Below are 19,058 nucleotides of genomic sequence, written 5' to 3' on the forward strand. Positions count from 1 at the left end.
CGCTTTAAATCGAGCATCGTCCATTCTCGGTCACGCTGGGGTCGAGTTCATGAGTTCAGACAGCAGGTCTGTTGGGATTTGTTGCTGATTCATGGAATTTTCTCGCTGTATATGTTTGGACTCGCGCTCATTATTTCGGTTGCTGCGTATCTTGGAAACATTTCTCTACATTTGGAGCTTCGCTCTAACACATCCAGATAAATGTCCCGACTCTTGTTGTGCTGTGACAGGACATCAAGTTGCCAGAGCTGGAGAGTTTCCCCCTCTGAGTGTGTGAGTGGGCCTGGTCTGTGGTAACGGGTGTCAGAGCGCCCCCCCCCCCCCCTTCCCCGTCGCTGCTCCACTTCCTGTTACACACGGCGTAACATCTGCATGCCAGGACAGGCATGCGCCGTTTCATTAATCATTCATGAGCAGGACAGATTGTCCCCGTCTGCTTCACACGCGGTTGGGACGGTGACTCAGCCGCGTCTTCTTCAGCGAGGTCAGATCTGTGCTCTCAGACAAGGACGGCCTTTGTTCCCGTGGCGTGCACGCCGTCCTGTCACCGGCGGCGGCTCCGCTGGTGTGAGGGAAACTTCCTCCATGTCATCACGTCTGCAGCTTTCTGTTCCTCGGGAATCGGATTATCCTTTAAAATCCGACTCGTCCACCTTGATTCCTTCGTGCGTGCACTTCCTGTTGCTGGATGCCAGTCATAGGTGGTGCATTTAGGGGCAGTCGGTATTTATGCTTCACCAAGCGCAGCATTTATGACTGTGGGAAACTGCTCTTGTGCTTTAGTGTCTTCGTTCTGCTGTAGAGGCGGACCCAGTTTGCTGTCTGTCCCTCTATGGTCTCATCTACACGTTCAGAGTGGCCAATCACTTTGGATGGAGTGACACTTTAATATTTATTGTTGTGGGGAATTCTCCACAATCCAAACTCTCTAGCTGTCCCCTCATGTGGTTCCGCCGATCCGCTCGCAGACATTTGGGCTCCTTTCTATTTAGGGCCAGCCCACTTTCCTGCTCCAGATTTCTCAGAGAAACCTTCCTTTGTCTATTCTGGTCAACCTTACAACATTTTGTTTGGTTTACAGCCTTTATCTGTTTCCTCTTATCGATGTTGTGCACACGCCCCCCACCGACCTCAGCCGTGACCCGCTGAGCTCAGCCGGCACCGACTGCACAACACGGGTGGCCTCACGCCGCGTATCTTCTGCCTGGGAACACAAGAGCCCGTCTTTGCACTGCTCTGCTGCACACACACACACACACACACACACACACACACACACACACACCTAGGGTTTAATGTGTGGGTTCTTTACACTGTTGTCCAACCCTCTGATCTACTGTAGATGACCAGTAAACATGAGGAGCTCAGATGTTGTTGACCCCTCAACAGGAACTGCTCACTTGCTCTGTGAGGAGCCTCATGGATCAGAGATAAATTCCAACAGATCACACGGAATCTGCACATGGAGGTGTTGGACACCGAGGCCCCGACACACACGCAGACGCGTTCCACACTCCACTACAAGTGTTTATCCTCCAACCTTTGCCTCAGTCTCAGGGAGCCAAGTCGTTAACCTTCAATTTCACATGGACGTCTATGGGGCACGTCTGTATCAGCGCACGTCTGTATCAGCGCACGTCTGTGTCAGCGCACGTCTGTGTCAGCGCACGTCTGTATCAGCGCACTGTGTGTCAGCGCACGTGTGTGTCGCACGTCTGTGTCAGCGCACGTCTGTATCAGCGCACGTCTGTGTCAGCGCACGTGTGTATCATGCATGCTGCTGCATGCTGCTGCCTGTGCCCTCTGCTCCGTGCTCTTCTCTCAGCCTCCACCGGCACAAAGAGGCTTTTATCCACGGCTGCTGCCCATCACGCAACGACCTGATGCTATTGTGAAACAGAGCTTTACAAAGGTGACGGCTCCATGACAGGACTCACTATGGAGGAATGTTTAGGTGTGTGTGTGTGGGGGGGGGGGGACGCACACACGCCTGTTCCTGCACTGATCTTGAACTTTGTTTCCTCTGTGTACAATCTCACTGAGAGCGATGAGTTCGAGCCAACTCACCTGCGCGCCTGCTGGGATTAAGGTGCACGGCTCCGATCGCGGGTCCAAAGAGTGACGCGCACGACTGTTTGTGAAGTCCAAACGCCGTCTTAGCTGGAGGGTTATCACAGCCCCGCCTGGCCAGAAGAGAGAAACCCGGCCCAAGAACCCCTGATGCTGCTGAGCAGGTGTGAGGGGCAGGTGGGTCGTGCACCTCTGGCCCTCACACACCTGGTGCCTGTGTTTTCTGCTGCAGGTGATGCTGGCGTCACGTCTGGTTGGGTTGCTTCTCTCGTCTCATTATTCTTCATCAGCGCTGTCAGCAGTTTCCTTATTGAGCCCATGGAAACGGCAGCGATCCGCCTTTGTAGATGTTCAAACACGTTTGGACCTGTGATGCAGAATAAAGTCTTTGTAGTGAGGCATCGCCGAAGTAAATCAAACGCACACAGATGAGGCATTTAAATGGGGAGGATTTAGAAGGTGGAATAAACATTTGTTGTTCCCCTCTCCTCTCCTCTCCTCTCCTCTCCTCTCCTCTCCTCTCCTCTCCTCTCCCTCTCCCTCTCCTCTCCTCCTCTCCCCTTCTCCCTCTCCTCTCATCCTCTCCTCTCCTCTCCTCCCTCTCCTCTCCTCTCCTCTCCTCTCCTCTCCCCTCTTCCCTCCTCTCCTCTCCATCCTCTCCTCTCCTCTCCCCTCTTCTCTCTCCTCTCCTCTCCTGGTTTCCCTCTCCTCTCCTCTCCTCTCCTCTCCTCTCCTCTCCTCTATCCTCTCCTCTCCTCTCCTCTCCTCTCCTCTCCCCTCTTCTCTCTCCTCTCCTCTCCTCTCCTCTCCTTGTCTGGGGTCAGGCCCTGGGATTCTGGAAAGGGTCTAGAGACAATGTTGATTGTAAAAGACGCTATATAAGATATAAATAAACATTGATTGATTTGATTTGTTGCTGTCGTCCCCAAAGCCTGAAAAAAACCAAAATGAAAGGAAGGAGAAACCTCTTCTCAGATCAAGCCAAGGGATTCATTGTTGACCATTTTGAGATTCTATGTGGATTATATTGCTCAGATAATTGGCTAGGTACATATGCACATACGTGCACATGAATTTAAACTTGACACATTAAAAGAGAACCAAACTTTTGGGTACAATAGATTTAAGCCACATGAGCGACCACAGTGGTTCCAGTGGTGTCAGGGAATGGCTCTAAAGTCTCTGATCCTGTGCATGTGTCCACACACATTCACGCGTATGTGCGTGGGAGAGAGGGAGAAAAATAATCTAATGGCAAATCATTACTGGTCAGCAGACTCTGGATGGTGGTGCACATTTACACCAGCAGTTGCAAAAAAAAGGCCCCCTCCGGCATCTTTAATACTCCAAGAGCACCACTCACCCCCCACGCTGACTCTGCCCCCTGACTCTGCGTTGCTGCAGGCAGGAGGCTGCGGTGCGTCCAGAGCAGGACCAGGAGGAACAGCTTCTCTTCTGAGATCTGCTGGTGCTCTGTAGCTGCCAAAGCTGAAGCCGTGCACACATGTGCAATAGGCCGTGTCTTCTCATTACCCATCTCTTATTGTACAGTTTTTAATGTGCTATTTATGCACATTTACATTTTTAATTCCATTTGGTTTTTTTTAACTATGTCCCAGAGTTCATTTCCATTGACACCAATTTTCTGGCATCTAATATTGATGACTGTAAAGATAAACTTTGGATCTGGAAAGAAGAAATATTTCTCTCATTTTTCCACCTGAAATATCATCGTGGTCACTTTAGCTGCGATATCACTGCTGCCCTGCAGGGGGCGCCATTGCTCCACTTCGCAGCAGCACTGGGGCGGAAATCAAGAAACTGAAAGAGCGATTCAGGAAGTTTCACTGAACCGTGTGTTTCTTCAGAGTGATGAGACGCTGGTGACGCTGCAGTCTCGTGATGCTCTCCCCCCTCTCTGTCTGTCTCCCCCCCCCCCGGACTGGGATGCATCTGCTCCTCTCAATTTCCAGCAGGAGAACGTCCCTCGTGTGACTAACGGGTCCACGTGCATCTTTTCGTGCCCATGATGATATCGACTCATCACGAGATCAACACCTGTCTCTGAGAACGCTGAATCACTCCGACGTTGCAGACGAGTCGCTGTGCGGCTCCCGACTGGACCCGTCAGAACTGGGGGATCATGACACATCTGCTCACACACAGATGTGACCCCGCCCCCACGTGACACGTCTGTGGCTGGCGTGCTTGAACCCGGGGAGCTGACAAACATCCCAAATCGATTTCCACATTGCTCTCTTTGGACGGAGCACATCTAAGACATCGGTCAAATGGCTCGTCACTGGTAATAAGCAGTGTAATAACAACACCAAACTTTAGTCACTTCCCACCATCCTTGTGAAATCTTCTGAGGCCTGAACTCATAATTCCACCCTGTTTTACTTTTGTGGCCCATGAAACAACAGGGAGGATGTTTTCTTGGCAGGCCACAATCAGACAGACAGGCAGGCAGACGGGCAGACAGGTAGGCAGACAGACACACAGACAGGCAGGCAGACACAGGCAGACAGAGAAGCAGAGCAGGCAGGCAGACAGACAGGCAGGCAGGCAGACAGACGGGCAGGCAGGCAGGCAGACAGACAGACGCATTTGTCATGTGCTTTGAGACTCGTCTGCCACAGTTTAATTTTATGTGTGTGGACCGCGCTCACATGGTTCAGTGTTTGTTTACGCCTGTTTTTTCTATGTGTGTGTGTGTGTGTGCATGTGTGTGTGTGTGTGTGTGGTGTGTGTGGTGTGCATGTGTGTGTGTGTGTGCGTGTGTGCATGTGTGTGTGTGTGCATGTGTGTGTGTGTGTGTGTGTGTGTGTGTGGGCGCGGTTCAGGCTGCACTTGGGTCTGGATGACAGTCAGGGTGCTCTGTTGTGGTTTGGGGCCGGCTAACGAGCGAAGGGGCCCCTGTTAGAAATGATCCTGACGGGGAAATAAAATGACTTTTGGTGATGGTGAAGATTTAATATGCAGCATTTATATATTCAGAAGTGTGCACGTGCTGCTGGCAGCGCACAGTAATTATGTTTAATGACATGATTTAATTGCTATACTGCTTTAAAGTGGTAACACTCGGGTCTCCATGGTAACTGCAATGAAGCTAAAACTATTTTAATGAGCCGGAGAGGAGAGAAATGTAAAAAACCCAAATTCCATAATTATTTTCATCAATTTCCAGCATTTAAGGTCGGCCTCTCTACGATTGTGATGCTGCTAAATCTTAAACGCCAGACTTTGTCCAGACAAAGTAAACTAGAGCCTAAATTATAGGAATTTGGTTAAAATAGCATCACTGTTGTGTTTTTTCTGGTTGAAAGAGACTAAATTGCAGATCTCTGCACATATAAGAGGATTTTTGAATCAAAGCCAGCAGTTTAACCTCTAACTAGCAAATCAAATATGTAAAATAGATTTTATTAGAAGCCTTTTTTTAACTGCAGTGACACTTGAAAACTAAATCTTTAAAATGTGTTTTTGTTCCCACTAAAGAAACAATTTTATACAGATGAAACAGTTGAGCCCAAAGGGGAAAGATGCTTTATTTATTATTATTATTATTTGATTTATTATTATTATTATTATTATTATGAAACGATCAGATCAGAGTACCGGTTAGTTGTTCCAGATCAGGGGTCGGCAACCCGCGGCTCTTTAGCGCCGCCCTAGTGGCTCCCTGGAGCTTTTTCAAAAATATGAAAATAGAAATTGTTTTAATATAATTTCTGTAGGAGGAAAAAGTGAGAAACATTCTTAAAGTTTTCCAATGCTGTATAAATGTGTATAATAAGTATTTCATTTCAACATCTCATTATAATGGAAGTTAAAGTTAAAGTGGCCACGTGGGGCGTGATCCTCTCCAGGATGCTGCAGGGAACATAAACATTTCATCATGAATGCTTATTATGGATTTGTAGCCCACTGATCATTTGGAAAGTAAACTACAGCTAATATAGACACTTACAGCATGTGTTGCCTTTATTATTTATTTGCCTTAAGGCTTTTAATGTTTTAGACAGATTTGTTTCTTATTTTTTGGTCCAATATGGCTCTTCCAACATTTTGGGTTGCCGACCCCTGTTCCAGATCTAAAACAGGCGTAATCATTTTGTTTCTGGTCCAGATAAGAGAAGCAGCAGCACAACGGTCCGGTTCCCTCCGTCCTCCTGTGGTGGCACCACGCCGGGGGCTGTGGGAGTCTGAGCGACCCTTAACGTGGACTCCAGCATGTTTCCTGCTGCTGATACCGTAGAGGCAGGAAGGGTTTATGTTGCTCCACATCCGTCCAGGCCAAGAAAAGCAACAAACGGCGGCTATTGTCACCAGAGCGGCTCAGCTCCTTGATAACATCTTAACAAAAGTGCTGTGAGAGATTTCATCTATCGTTTAGTCTTTTCCCTCAACTTTCCTCTGGTTTTTATCGAAGGTTGGTGGATGACCAGAATGTGTAATATACGGCCCCCTGTGTGGGGGGGGGCAATGAGCACATCTGGTCCTGTTTGAGCCTTCAGTCACAAGCAGCTAATCCACAACCCGTCGGCAGGTAACCACCAGTTAACCTGCGAACTGCTCCGGCCTGGCCTCCAACCACCGGGCTGCCTGGATACCTGAGCGTCTCTTCCTGGTCTGCTGTGATGCTCTGTGTTCGAGCGAGTCGCCCGCCCGCCCACCCACCCGTCCGTCCGCCCGTCCCTCCACCCGTCCGCCCACCCACCTGTCACTGAGATCATAGATGCTTTCGTCAGAAGTTGTCGGTCTCTGGTCCAGGCGGTGGGAGATTTACCTTCATTGGTGCCATCAAGAGACTAAAACAAGTCCACAAGTAAAAGTGTTCTGCCAGCAGAGCTCGACCCAATATGAACCGAGTGTTGATCAAATATGCGGCTGCTGTGAGCGAGCCGGACCGCTCTGGGGCAACAATAAGCCTCTTTGATAACGGTGCGTGTTGGTGGCCTTTGGGTGTTTTAAGCTCTGGAGGGTGGAGGCTTTTCACCTCTGGCTCCCCTCCTCCTCTGAGGTGAAAGGACCTTTAACAGCTTCTTTGTTTTCTCAATTGCTCCTGTAAAATGGATCTGGAGAATGTGTTTCCAGGGTGTGGAGAAGGGCGGCATCATGTCAAACAGACCCACATTCTTGGAAATCCTACGTTTGGTGATCAGAACTCCTGGATCAGCCAGCAGTTCCCTGTTCAAATGCCAGGAGAATTGGATTTAATGAATGTGGCTCGGAGAGCAGTGACGTTGACTTCCTGTTTACAGGGGCTGCCGGTTTTTACCGAGATTAGGAAGGACACACACACACACACACACACACACACACACACACTGCTGTGTATTAACTGAAAAGGAAACGCTTTTCCCTGACAGATTTAAAACCCTCAGCAACATTGTAGCCGGTTGTCACACAGTTACAGGTTTGGAATTCTCTCACTGGAGACTGAGGAACCTTCCAACCGCTGACGGCCTCAGACGTTTCTGCCACAGACTCAAGTTGTGAAATATGCATTTCATTTTGTCAGCATCTCTACCCTTCACAATGGGGATATTGGCCACGTGTTTCTGACGTCTTGAGACGACTGACGCGGTTTGAATTTATCTTCCTGAGAGCCATCGGCCCCGTTCTGCTGGTGGCAGCTCGGTATTCGCTATTTGTTTGTCTGAAAGGGCGTGGGGGCTCCTTGCCTTTGCCTTCGCCTTGTTAAAACTTCATTAGCATCACCAGAGGCGCGCCGCAGGGGTTAATTTCGCGTCGGGTTGGAGCGCGTCAGTGCGCGCACAGTGGAGGAGTTGTGCGGGTCACTCCCGCAGAGCTGATGCCCTTTTGCGGAGAGGTCTCCTGCCAGAGCGAGTACAGGCGGCATTCACAACCGGGACACAAGGACACAAAGGGGGAAAGTGCATGTAAATGGCACCATTCTTCCCCCCGCTGCCGCCGGGTGTTGGTTGGGGGGGTTTGCGAAGGGCTTTTTGCGCCGAGAAAAGTAGAGAACAAGACGCGCCGCGAACGTGTCGGGTTTGATTTTAACTCCCGGAGTCAAATCGGTGCTGTCGTCACACCATATCTGAAGCTTCCGGAGCGGAACGATCTCGTTTTGAATGGAAAACTCCGATTTTACGCACAAATTGCGCGAGTCAGTGAGGAACAGGAAATCATCAGGATGAACATTTCCGCGGTATCTGCGGGATAGTGGATTGAAACGACTTACTTTTGTGGAGATCTGGCTAAAGCATGCCTATGGATAAACTCGCAAACATGGACGAGAGGCTGTGGATCCTGGAGGACCTTAACATGATGTACATCCGTCAGATCGCGCTCAGTTTGCAGGTAAAACCTCCCGATTCTGCGCGCAGTCTTTGCTGTTTTCACTTGATTCACTTGAAACCTCAAAGTTGTTGGACGGTCCGGTAGGAGATCATTATTTCAACTTTAAGTTTGATCATGTCGGGGTTCCATGTGCGTGCTAGAGTTGTCAGAGCCTCTGTGCAGCGGTGCCTCGCGGGAAAGTTTAGAGTGGATTGAAGAATCCTCCCGTGGTCTCCTCCTTTTACAGATGGCAAATCTCTCACTGACAGCGAGTAGAAAACACCTCTGCATGTCGTCCAGCGCTCCTTTTTTTGTCTCCCCTGTTGAAATTGGGTTCACACACAGTCCACAGCTGCACATCTGAGCCTCATGAGTCCCTGTGGGAGTGTGTGTGTGTGTGTTGTGTGTTAGCCAGTGTTGTGCACTCAGAAAGAAGGCACTGCATGCGGTTCTCATTAAGGCAATATCTGCCCTTTGCCCTGCAAATCTCCAAAATCGCTTTACTTTTTAACACTTGCATCAGGAGTAAGAATTTTCCAGAATTCCATTCCAAATTCCATTGCTCTCTATTTTCTGGCTCTATAATGTTCTATTGTAGAAGCTGTGCTTGTGTGTCCTGCAGTTGTTTCATGGGGGAATCATTCTACCGCTTATGTCAGGTTAAATCTGGTCCAAAGAGCTTTCAGCAGAGAGGAGATGCTGCTCATCTGCCTGCTGTCATAGGAGGTGTTGGTCTGTTCCAAGACTGAAGAGTGTTTTCATTACTAAATACAGCAGAATGTGGAGGGAAGCCCATCAGCAGAGAGGCTGTTCCCTTCCCTTTATGGGCTGTTGTGGCTCCTTGAATATTCTGCAGGTAGAAAATAAAGGGCTTCTGTGTGGAGCCTTTCCATACCATAATAGTCAGAGACCTATTCTGATGAAGCGGCGTGTTTACAGCAGGGAGGTGAAACAGTAATCTCTCAGAATTTACTGAACAGGGATGCAGATTTTGTTTTTAAGGCCGGTTTCATCTGCTTCAGTTGGGCCGTGGTCTTCAGATCGGAGCAGCATTTCCCTGGTAAACACGCGTGTTTACGCACACGCGTGTTTACGCACACGCGTGTTTACGCACACGCGTGTGCGTGCACACGCCGGCTTCTCCCTTCTCCCCCGTGCCTCCTCAGCCTGGGTGGCTCTGACACAGACCTTCTTTGTACGGCGCGTAGCAGAGCAGCCCACAGATTCAGTCGTCATGAATGTTTTTTACATAACGCTGTTATTGCACCTCAAACCTTTTTGGCTTTTTCCTCCCAGGTGAAAAGATCCCGAAGGCCCCTCACACTCGCACTCACGAGCACATTTACGGTGTATTAAATCTAAAATATACAAAACTTTGGCCTGGTAAGATAAGAATCTGTCCGTTTTTAAAAAAGGAAATGTCAAAAATGAGAAGCTTGCCCAGAGCATTCCTCTGGCAGGTGTTACTGCTGCGTCAGGAGGAGAAAGAAGACCTCTTTGTTTTGGTTCTGGGCTCCGGAGGAAGAACCTTCGCTGCTCCTCAGGTTTTAACAAGTCTGCTATGATGTGACGGACTGAATACCATTTCCACCCTCCTCCACTGGGAGGAACGTCAACGCAGCAATTATTGTGTGTTCATAAGTGTCAAAGCACCATGAAAAACTGTAATTAAAGATGACAGAAGAGTAAATAAGTCACTAGAGTTCCCATCAGGAGATGCAGCATGACGTCACTGCCAATAACACACATGCAGTCATTTCCTCTCTGCAGGTTCTTTCCTGTTTATTTATTTGTTCCTCCACTTGGACTCTTAAATTCTGGACATTTCTGGAGCTTTCCGGCAGACGGGTGTTATTATTCATAAGTTAGGGATTTCATGGTGCAGCCCAGATGTTTTGGCCCTTTTATCGCCTCCCATCAGAGCCATGGTTGTTTTCCCAAGACACAACTAGAAGGACTGCGGATGAACACCATCTTCACATCTAATTTTGTCAGGGCGACCCAGCAGGGAGTCATCAGACGAGGTGGGTGTTGATAGGAGCCTTTTGGGATCAGGCCTTTTAACCTTAACCCAGAGTAATCAAGTCAGGATTAGTTTCTTTGACTGTGTTGGTCTTTGCTAGCAGCAGTTGTGTGTTTCAGGGCCGTAGCGCTGAGACCAGGCTGCCCCTGAGTGGGTGTGCAGGTCCTGTGGAGTCAGGCTCACGAGGCCCCCGGGGCAGAAATATACAAGCCAGGGGTGAAACTACGAAGGTGCGAGTTGGAATCCCAGCTTGGCTCACCATGATGTCACACAGCTTCCTTTACAGCGACCTTTCCACACTGATTCCAACGCGTCCCAGACGTCTCTGAGCAGCAACGGTGATCCTAAAACCTCGGCCTCCGACCCCGTCAGACGAGGGCGAGCTCGCGTGTGGGGGTCAGGTGGCAGGAGTCATATTTGCCCTTTCACACGCTCTCAGTCTAAACTTAGCTGCTGCCGTGCTTCAGATGGTTGGGCTCACTAGAGGCAGGCCCTAAATATCCGCCGGTCAGTATTCACGATGTTCCGTTTTCTGGATCCTCTGTGCTCAGGTCAGAGGTCACGCTGCCCCCGAGCATTGAAATCAGTGGAAAGAGTTTTGGACCTGCTCATTGTTGGAGGTCCAGCTGGGCAAAGGCCAAATTGACATCATTTAATCCCTGCCTGCCTTCCTGTTTCCTGAACAGTGAACAAGCGTTTTCACGTGCACTCGCAGCCCGGATGATGAATTTGGAGTAAAAGCAAAGCTTCATCTTATTTATACTGAGACAACGAAGAAGCTTTAGCTTCAGTTCTGGTTTTGAGGCAAGTGTCTCCATCGAGGGTGGGAATAATCGGGCTCATCCAATCAGTGAGGCCACAGTTAACTCAGGCGCTCTCACCTGAAGCAGCCATGGCTGGAGGTCTTCAGCGGGATCACACACAGGACTGGAGGAATTTTAATGACATGAGGGAGGCTGGGATATCATTAGATTTTAGTACAGATCCTAATTAAAGGCCAAATCAATGCATTTTAATGAGAGTGGTCCTCAGAGGAGCTTCGCTGCAGGTCCTCATCTGACCATGAATCATATCAGCCTTCTTCTGTCAGAGAAGCCCGCCTGATTGTTTAGGTAGCCCAAGTTCCAGCAGACCTGCTGGCCTGAGTGCACGGTACCGTGCACGGTGCGTGCACGGTGCGTGCACGGCATCGACGCTCACGGCTCGGCAGTGCGCACACACGGGTGTGAATGTTCCGCCCCAGTGGGCCCGGTTCTTCAGTGTGAGGCAGGAGAGAAAGAGCTGCCTTGTGTTACCCCCCTCACACCCCACCGAACCCTGCTGGCCGCCCCCCCAGCTGCTCGCCCCCCCCGCCTCGACTTTGCTGACTCTGGACCAGCTAGCTGCGTAGCTCAGCTCTGCCGCCGCCTCTCTAATGGCCGCCGCCGCCATCGCCCATGCACGGTGGGCTGGAGCGCTGCACAGCTGAATAGACATTCTGTGTTGGAGGAACCAATTAGAGCCCCCGCCTGAGCCAGCTTCCTTTGGAAAACAGCAGAAGTGAGGCCGACGGCGTGACGGGGGAACTCCGCTGACCTCGGCGCCCCCCAGCTAACGTCCTCTGATCAGACGTCTTCACGCCATCGCTGCTGAGATCTGTTTGATAGTGGAGCTCTGCTGGTGCTGCTTTCAGCCTGAATTCTTCACACTCTTTTATCTTAACTTTCCATTATCGCCTTCTTTTAATCCCCTTTTCCCGCTTTGTCGGCTTTCACCTGTGCACGCGCTGCACCAATCACGGCTAAAGTCTTTTTTTTCTTTTTTCATAGCCACACAAAGAAAAGTAGAGCCACTTAAGCTGCTCAGAGAGTCCGCAGGCACGATTCAGATGAAGGAAGATTGGATTCAAATGACCGTGTCAGCGGTTCACTGGCCACTGGTTTCAAGTGCCGATGTTAAAACGCCATATTTCTCTGTAAAATGAAGGAATTCTGAACATATTCCAGAGCTGCAGCTGGTGGCAGCCTCTTGAATCAAATGGATGCGCCAACATTCAAGCATTCAACCTTCATTAATGCTGTTAATTGAGCCTGCAGATATTTTTGCCTTCGCCCATGTGGATGCAGTTTATCCTAAATACTTTCCAGCCTGTGAGATGTTTACATGATGGGGGGGTGGTATAGCGGGGCGGCGTCACATGTTCAAACGCCTCCTGTTTATTTCTTTCATTCTGATCCAATCGCGTCAGCGTTTCCATGCAATCAAGCGAGCGCAGCAGGAAGTCGCCACGCAGAGGTCAAGTATGAAGCAAGAGCTTAGCATTAGCATCATTAAAGGAGCAACGTGTAAGATAGCCAGGGGGATTAGCTTTGCTGTTCTTGGCTGGTCACCAACCCATAAGAGTGTTATTTCACCGTTATGGGAGCGAAAAACCAGCTGTAACGCTCGTTGTTGCGTTATACCACAGAAAATCGGACACAGTTTAATCACATCGACTGGCCCAGAACCGATCAGAACCAACAGACAATGATGGTTTGGACTCAGCAGATATTGGCAGAGATTCTTCTGTCACCTGCATATTTAATATTGTAAATAATTGTGAGATGTCGGATGTTAAGAGTAAAGAAATGTCATAAACTCCCTGAGGTTTCCAGGACTATGGCGACGATGCTCTGGTCTTTGTCTTCCATACATCAGCTGATTAATGCAAAGCGACTGTCCACCGGCAGCTTTCCTGTCACCAGAGGCTGTACGGAGACAGATGCTACGTTCTTGTGATAAATCCAGAAATATCTCCGGGTCGTGTCTCAGAGGAGAGACAGAACCTGATCAGGGGGCATCTGGATCTCTTAAAGCACTGGTTTTAAATCACTGCTGTGTGGTGTTTGTGTTCGTGGTTTCTCCTTGAAACGGGCCGGTTGTGATGGGAAGGAAAGCCTAAATGCCAACGGCAGCGCGTCACGGGGGAATTCCAGGGTTTGGAGGCGGGTCAGCAGAAGCCGGTGCCCGGGGGGGCCGGAGATCTGAGAGGCTGCTGCTGAAAGGGGCCTCTTGTTGTTGTACGAGGTGTTGAGAGGCACGGCTGAGCTGTCCCGCCCCCAAAACAACACCCACCCCCCCGTACACGGCCCCTCTGTCTCAATGTGATGAGATCAGTGGAACAAAGTCTCTACATAGATGATGCCATGATGGACTCTTGGGGGGGGTCATCCGCTCAAGGTCACACTCGGAGGGGTGCGTGGGCGGGGTGTATAAATACCCTTTGAGAGTGATGAATTTCATGTGGGAGCTTGTTGTAATTTTTCCTCCTCTCTGCTCTCCCTGCACCAAAACACACACCTTGTGTCTCCATTATTACTCGCCCCCGTCTTCATAAAGGCAGAGCCCCCCCAGGTGGTCAGAGACGCACATTGTGTGTATCATCACTGGGAAAAGGTGACTCCACTTCACCTTGTGGACACACGAAGAACACAAAGGGATTCTGATTGGTTCATAGTGGCATCATGGCTTGATTTGATTGGCTCGGCTAATTGAAAAGGGGCTCATGTTACCCCCCCCCCCCCCCCCCCTCCCCCCAGCGTACGTCAAGTAGTGTGTCATTGGTCAGTCTGTCACAGACGGGCCGTTATGTAACTAAGGCAGGATTTAAGGAGCGCCACGGTCGCCGTGATCCTTTCAGATTTACCGATGAGTTTCACAACTACGTGTTTTGTTTCAACGTCTCTTTCGTCAGACTGTAAAATGCTGTTGCGCAATAATGTGGCGCTCCGTTTGGAGACCTGAATTCGTCATCGCCGCCGAGGTCAGACCACAGCTGAACAGCACCTGCTGGCGGGGAGGAGAGAGAGGGGGTTCTGAGAGGCAAGCGGGTCTCAACGTGCTCCTTGTTGTGTATAAGACAGATTATTAATGTAACTACGAAGCTCAGAGACCCAACAGCTACAAACACAGCAGTAATAACTGAAGAGGTTCATTATTATTATTTTAGGACTGATAGAATCCACCCAGTGGGAGGAACGGGCATGTTTCTGTAGCACAGAGAGATGATTAGGGGCACAAACACATACAGGGAAGATTTATAGTTGCACAAATGTAAATTCCTTCATGATTTCCTCCCAAAAATCTGATTAAAACTGGCAAAGTTGGTCCAGGAGGCATCAGGAGTGTGGTTGATGGAGAAGGTTCCCAGTAGAAATGGCTGCTCGTTGGTAGGAAGAAGGTTCCAGAAACATCAGAGATCACCGTGTTTCCATTTCTGTGCAGTTTCATTATCTTATTTTTAGATGGGAAACAAAATCCCAGTTTTAATGCCTCACTAACTTTGATGGGTCTTCTGAGTGTTGCGCAACGTTACATTGAGTAGTGTTGAATGTAAACAAACGTGGCCCACATTTGGCGCGGTGCCCGCGTGACGACCCGAGGACGGAGGCTATCACTCAGCAGCTCTGATCTGGAGCTAATCTCCCTCCTCAGCCCTTCACGGCTGGTGACCTGGAGCTGTAAAGGTGTGTCTGCCAGCACGTCTTGGGCCGCCGTTCCAGCATCGCCTGGTGAAACGCTAATCTGATTATGTTGGGATATTTACAGCTCCAAATCCCAGTTATCAGAGCTCATCTTGTTTTTGTTGCGCTGATTTTCTGTCAGGTCAACAAAACATAATTCAGCGTCCATGTTTTCAGCGTCTGTAGAAGCTTTGGACCTTTGATGCTGTGGAGGAACCAGCGCAGGCGCGCCGCACATGCTAACGCTGCACATGCTAACGCTGCAGATGCTAACGCTGCGCATGCTAACGCTGCACGTGCTAACGCTGCACATGCATCTGCAGCGTTAGCATCTGCAGCGTTAGCATCAGCTAGGCTGCCCACAGACGCTCTCTCTCCTCCTCCGCCTACATGTCATCTGCTGCATATCTGAAGAGTGCATCCCATAAACAGCAGAAAACCAAACATGTTCCTCTACTGACGGAGATAAATGTCCCAACCACGCAAAGTAAACACTGCGTCCGATGTTTTGCTGGTCGTTTCCCCACAGATGCAGATTTGTGAGGGCCACCAGCCCCCCCCACAAACCGCTGTTTGATTCCCCACATGTCCGCACTTCCTGTTTCCACCTGCCCACAAATCACTGCCATCCATCACTGCGCGACACGGCGCTGCAGATGCTCCTGGTTGGTGTGGGGGCAGTAAACAGAGGGAGGGGCAGGAAAAGATGAAAGGATTCTTTCTTGACAGGCTGTTTGCGAAGTTTAGATCCCAAATGTACCAACTTTTAGGGGGACGAACCGCTCAGCGATATCAGGTCAGGGGTGGAATTAGTGGCTAAATGAATAAGCAGCCCGGTTAAAACCATCCAGAACAGTTCTGAAAGTTGATGACGTCTTTTATACGAAAACACCAGGAAGATTTGGAAAAACACACTTGGAGTTTATCAAAGCAACGAGATTTCACATTATAAATGCAGCATTTTGGTGCCTGAGAATCACAGCGTGTCCTGTTCCTCCCCTCACGACTGGGACCCTGCTTTACTAGTTACCTGCTTTACTAGTTACCTGCTTTACCAGTTACCTGCTTTATTAGTTACCTGCTTTACTAGTTACCTGCTTTACCAGTTACCTGCTTTACCAGTTACGTGATTTACCAGTTACCAGCATCACTCGTTACCCCCATCACCAGTTACCCCCATTACTAGTTACCCCCATTACCAGTTACCAGCATCACTCGTTACCCCATTACTAGTTACCCCCATCACCAGTTACCCCCATTACCAGTTACCAGCATCACTCGTTACCCCCATCACCAGTTACCCCCATTACTAGTTACCCCCATTACTAGTTACCCCATTACTAGTTACCCCCTCACTAGTTAGCAGCATCACCAGCTCAGGGCTCCTGTTCATCCTTGTTCAAACGTCCACATAAAGGAGGAGGAGATTTTTGTCCTGCGAGGATCAGTAGTAAAAAATAGAGGTTGAGTCAGAAAATGTGAAAGAAAAAAACAACTTTTTCCAGCGTGGGCAACCAGGGTGGATTTACTGACACACACACGCACGCACACACACACACGCCCGCCTCCTCGGGAGCGGCTCTTGGTTGGTCCACCAGCCGGTCAGTCTTTATCCTCCCCTGTGCTTCTGCTGCCGCTGCTCGTCGGGGTTGTGTGTGTGTGTGTGCGCGCGCGCGTGTGTGAGAGAGTTCTGACCGGAGGTTCCGAAGCTGCTCTGGCAGCGACGATAACATCGATCCCGATGATGACAACACCAAAAGCGGCCCAGACATGTGAGCAATTTTCCGACGGCTGCGCGCGGATCACAGCTGAGTGACCGGCGGCTTCTCCCGGACCGGACCGACTGGATATTTCTGTTCCGCCCGTTCGTGGTTCTGCCTCAGAGGGCAAATCTGCGTTCGTGGTTCTGCCTCAGAGGGCAAATCTGCGTTAGGGCATTTGGCGCCGCGTGCGGGACCCTGGTGTTGCGTAAAGGCGCCGCGTCGCCAGTTCTGGAGTTGGTGAGCGGAGCTGCTGTTCCGGGAGGATGAACAACTCCAACCATCAGAGGGTAAGAGACTCCTGCTTCTGCTCCCGGCTGGATCCCGAGGAAGCGTTCGGCTTCTTTACATTTGTCATGAGACGGAAAATGCCCGGCGGCCACGTGACCGGCCGTGTCACCGTCACAGCGCGTATTTGACTGCGAACCTTCAGACGCCGTTTGGATCTTCCGTTGTACCAAATCCACTTCCTTTAAATCTTCCTTTTTAATAGAACTCCCCAACTGTTTACATTTTATCCGATATGCGCTGGAAACTGATTCGGAAGCACATTTAATTTGGAGAAATTGCGTTTGAAAAAAGTACCTGTATTCTTGGCTGATGCTGCGGCATCATTAAACACCAGTGGTGGAGATTTTCTTTCTGTATTAACAGTGTTTCATTGTAAAGGGGAGTGACGTCTGTATGTATGTGGACATACATTAAAACGGGACAACTCTGGTCCCTCGTCCTTGTGGTTTCAGAAGAGCGCGCACATGTGAGCGCGTGTCACATCGCCTCCTCTGTATACGAGCATTGCTGCACTCAGGTCCTCCGTGCACGTGAACAGCTGGGATCCAGCGAGAGACCCCGCCTGGATCTGCCGACCTAAAAGGTCACGCTGATCAACATGGGTCGGAGGCTGAAGGACTTGGATGGGTGTGATCTTTTGGTCGTGCCTGCCTCTCCATGCACATGCACAGTGCACGTGTGAGCTGCAGAGCCTGATGCGTGTGGCGTGCGTGCTCTTTGGGCTCCCTCACGATGACACGCTGCAGTCAGCTGGGATGTTACTGATGAAGCTCCTCTCCACCCCTCACAACCCCTCGTTGTTATTCCGGAGCAGTCGAGCACCCTGGTGGGGTTTTAACGCCACGTTCCGTCTCTTCCTTTGTCAAACGGGTGTTTTCAACATGGTTGGGGGGGGGGGGGGGGGGGGTCAGACTCTTAGGTCACTGGACGGCCGTGGAATCCTTCCCCCATGTCTTGTAATCAATAAGCTGCCACTGCAGAGAGGCTTTGTGCACTCCAGTGTTCGTGCTCTGGGCTCCGGTCGCTCTTCCTTTTATGGCGTATTAAACGTCCCCCCCCCCGTATATCTGTTAGCCTCCCCCTCTGCAGTCCTTCATGTGGCTTCTTCTCCTCTCTGCCTCCTCTGGCCCTGCTCTGCTGCTGCAGTGGGGGTCATCCTGCTTCCTCTGCAGATACTGGCCAGTGCTTTTGGTCCCATGAGGCAGAGCTGAGACTTCCTCAGCCTGAGAACCAGAGTAGAGCAGCACAGGGAGACCTGCAGCCCACGGCCGAACCCTGACCCAGCAGCTGGGGGGGGGGAGCAGGCGTCCTTGAGCTCTTTGTTAGGGGGTCGTATGGGAAACAGCCCCTACTAGCATGTGTCTGTCCGTCTGTCTGTCTGCCTGCCTGCCTGCCTGCCTGCCTGCCTGCCTGTCTGCCTGTCTGCCTGTCTGTCTGTCTGTCTGTCTGTCTGTCTGTCTGTCTGTCTGTCTGTCTGTCTGTCTGCCTGCCTGCCTGCCTGTCTGCCTGTCTGCCTGCCTGCCTGCCTGTCTGTCTGTCTGTCTGTCCGTCCGTCCACACTGACCCTGGACTCGGACCAAGTGGCCTCTGCTCTGCATGGAAAAACTTGACCAGTGAGGCTCCAGATATTTTTAGATTAACTGGGAGCCAACCTCCTCTTTTACACACATAATAATTGCTAATTTCCCTGGTGGACACCCCCTAAAGGGATCAATAAAGTTATCTTGAATCTTGAATCTTGAATAATGCTATTATTAATTATTAATTATTGATGTGATCTGTCCACAGAAATTTGAATATCACTGGATCTTTAGACCTCACTCTGTTACACACGTACTCCTACCATCAGATTAGATTCAGATTCAGATTCAGGTCCTTTATTGTCCCACACGGGGAAATTGCAGCAACAGCAAGAGCACACAGAGAAAAATAAGATAGAATAGAATAGAATAGAATTTGGAATATACAAAGAGGATGTATATTTACAGTAATCCAGGTAAATAGACACTCGGCCCCTGTGTACCTGTACAGGTACAGAGGGTGAATACAATATACACATCAGAATATATAATATTCAGATTGTGCTAGCTAGTCTGTGACACACACGTGTGTTTAGTTGGC

The 19,058-nt window shown here is 50.0% G+C and overlaps 1 protein-coding gene across 4 annotated transcripts in view; it reads left to right on the forward strand.

Annotated features, from left to right (window-relative positions):
- Window positions 1-19,058, forward strand: part of rtkna (rhotekin a) — a 39,185-nt gene that overhangs the window by 4,166 nt on the left and 15,961 nt on the right. The window contains exon 1 of one of the 4 annotated variants that reach the window (XM_057034045.1): window positions 7,571-8,403. The exons of 2 other annotated variants lie outside the window; for them this stretch is intronic. In XM_057034045.1, the coding sequence (XP_056890025.1) occupies window positions 8,308-8,403 (96 nt within the window). In that variant the 5' untranslated portion in view covers window positions 7,571-8,307. Of the gene's footprint in view, window positions 1-7,570; window positions 8,404-16,461; window positions 16,937-19,058 lie in introns of those variants that run through there. One more of the 4 variants, XM_057034046.1, reaches the window with a different exon arrangement.

Source organism: Takifugu flavidus, chromosome 5 (assembly GCF_003711565.1).
Source record: "Takifugu flavidus isolate HTHZ2018 chromosome 5, ASM371156v2, whole genome shotgun sequence".
Classification (NCBI taxonomy): Eukaryota; Metazoa; Chordata; class Actinopteri; order Tetraodontiformes; family Tetraodontidae; genus Takifugu; species Takifugu flavidus.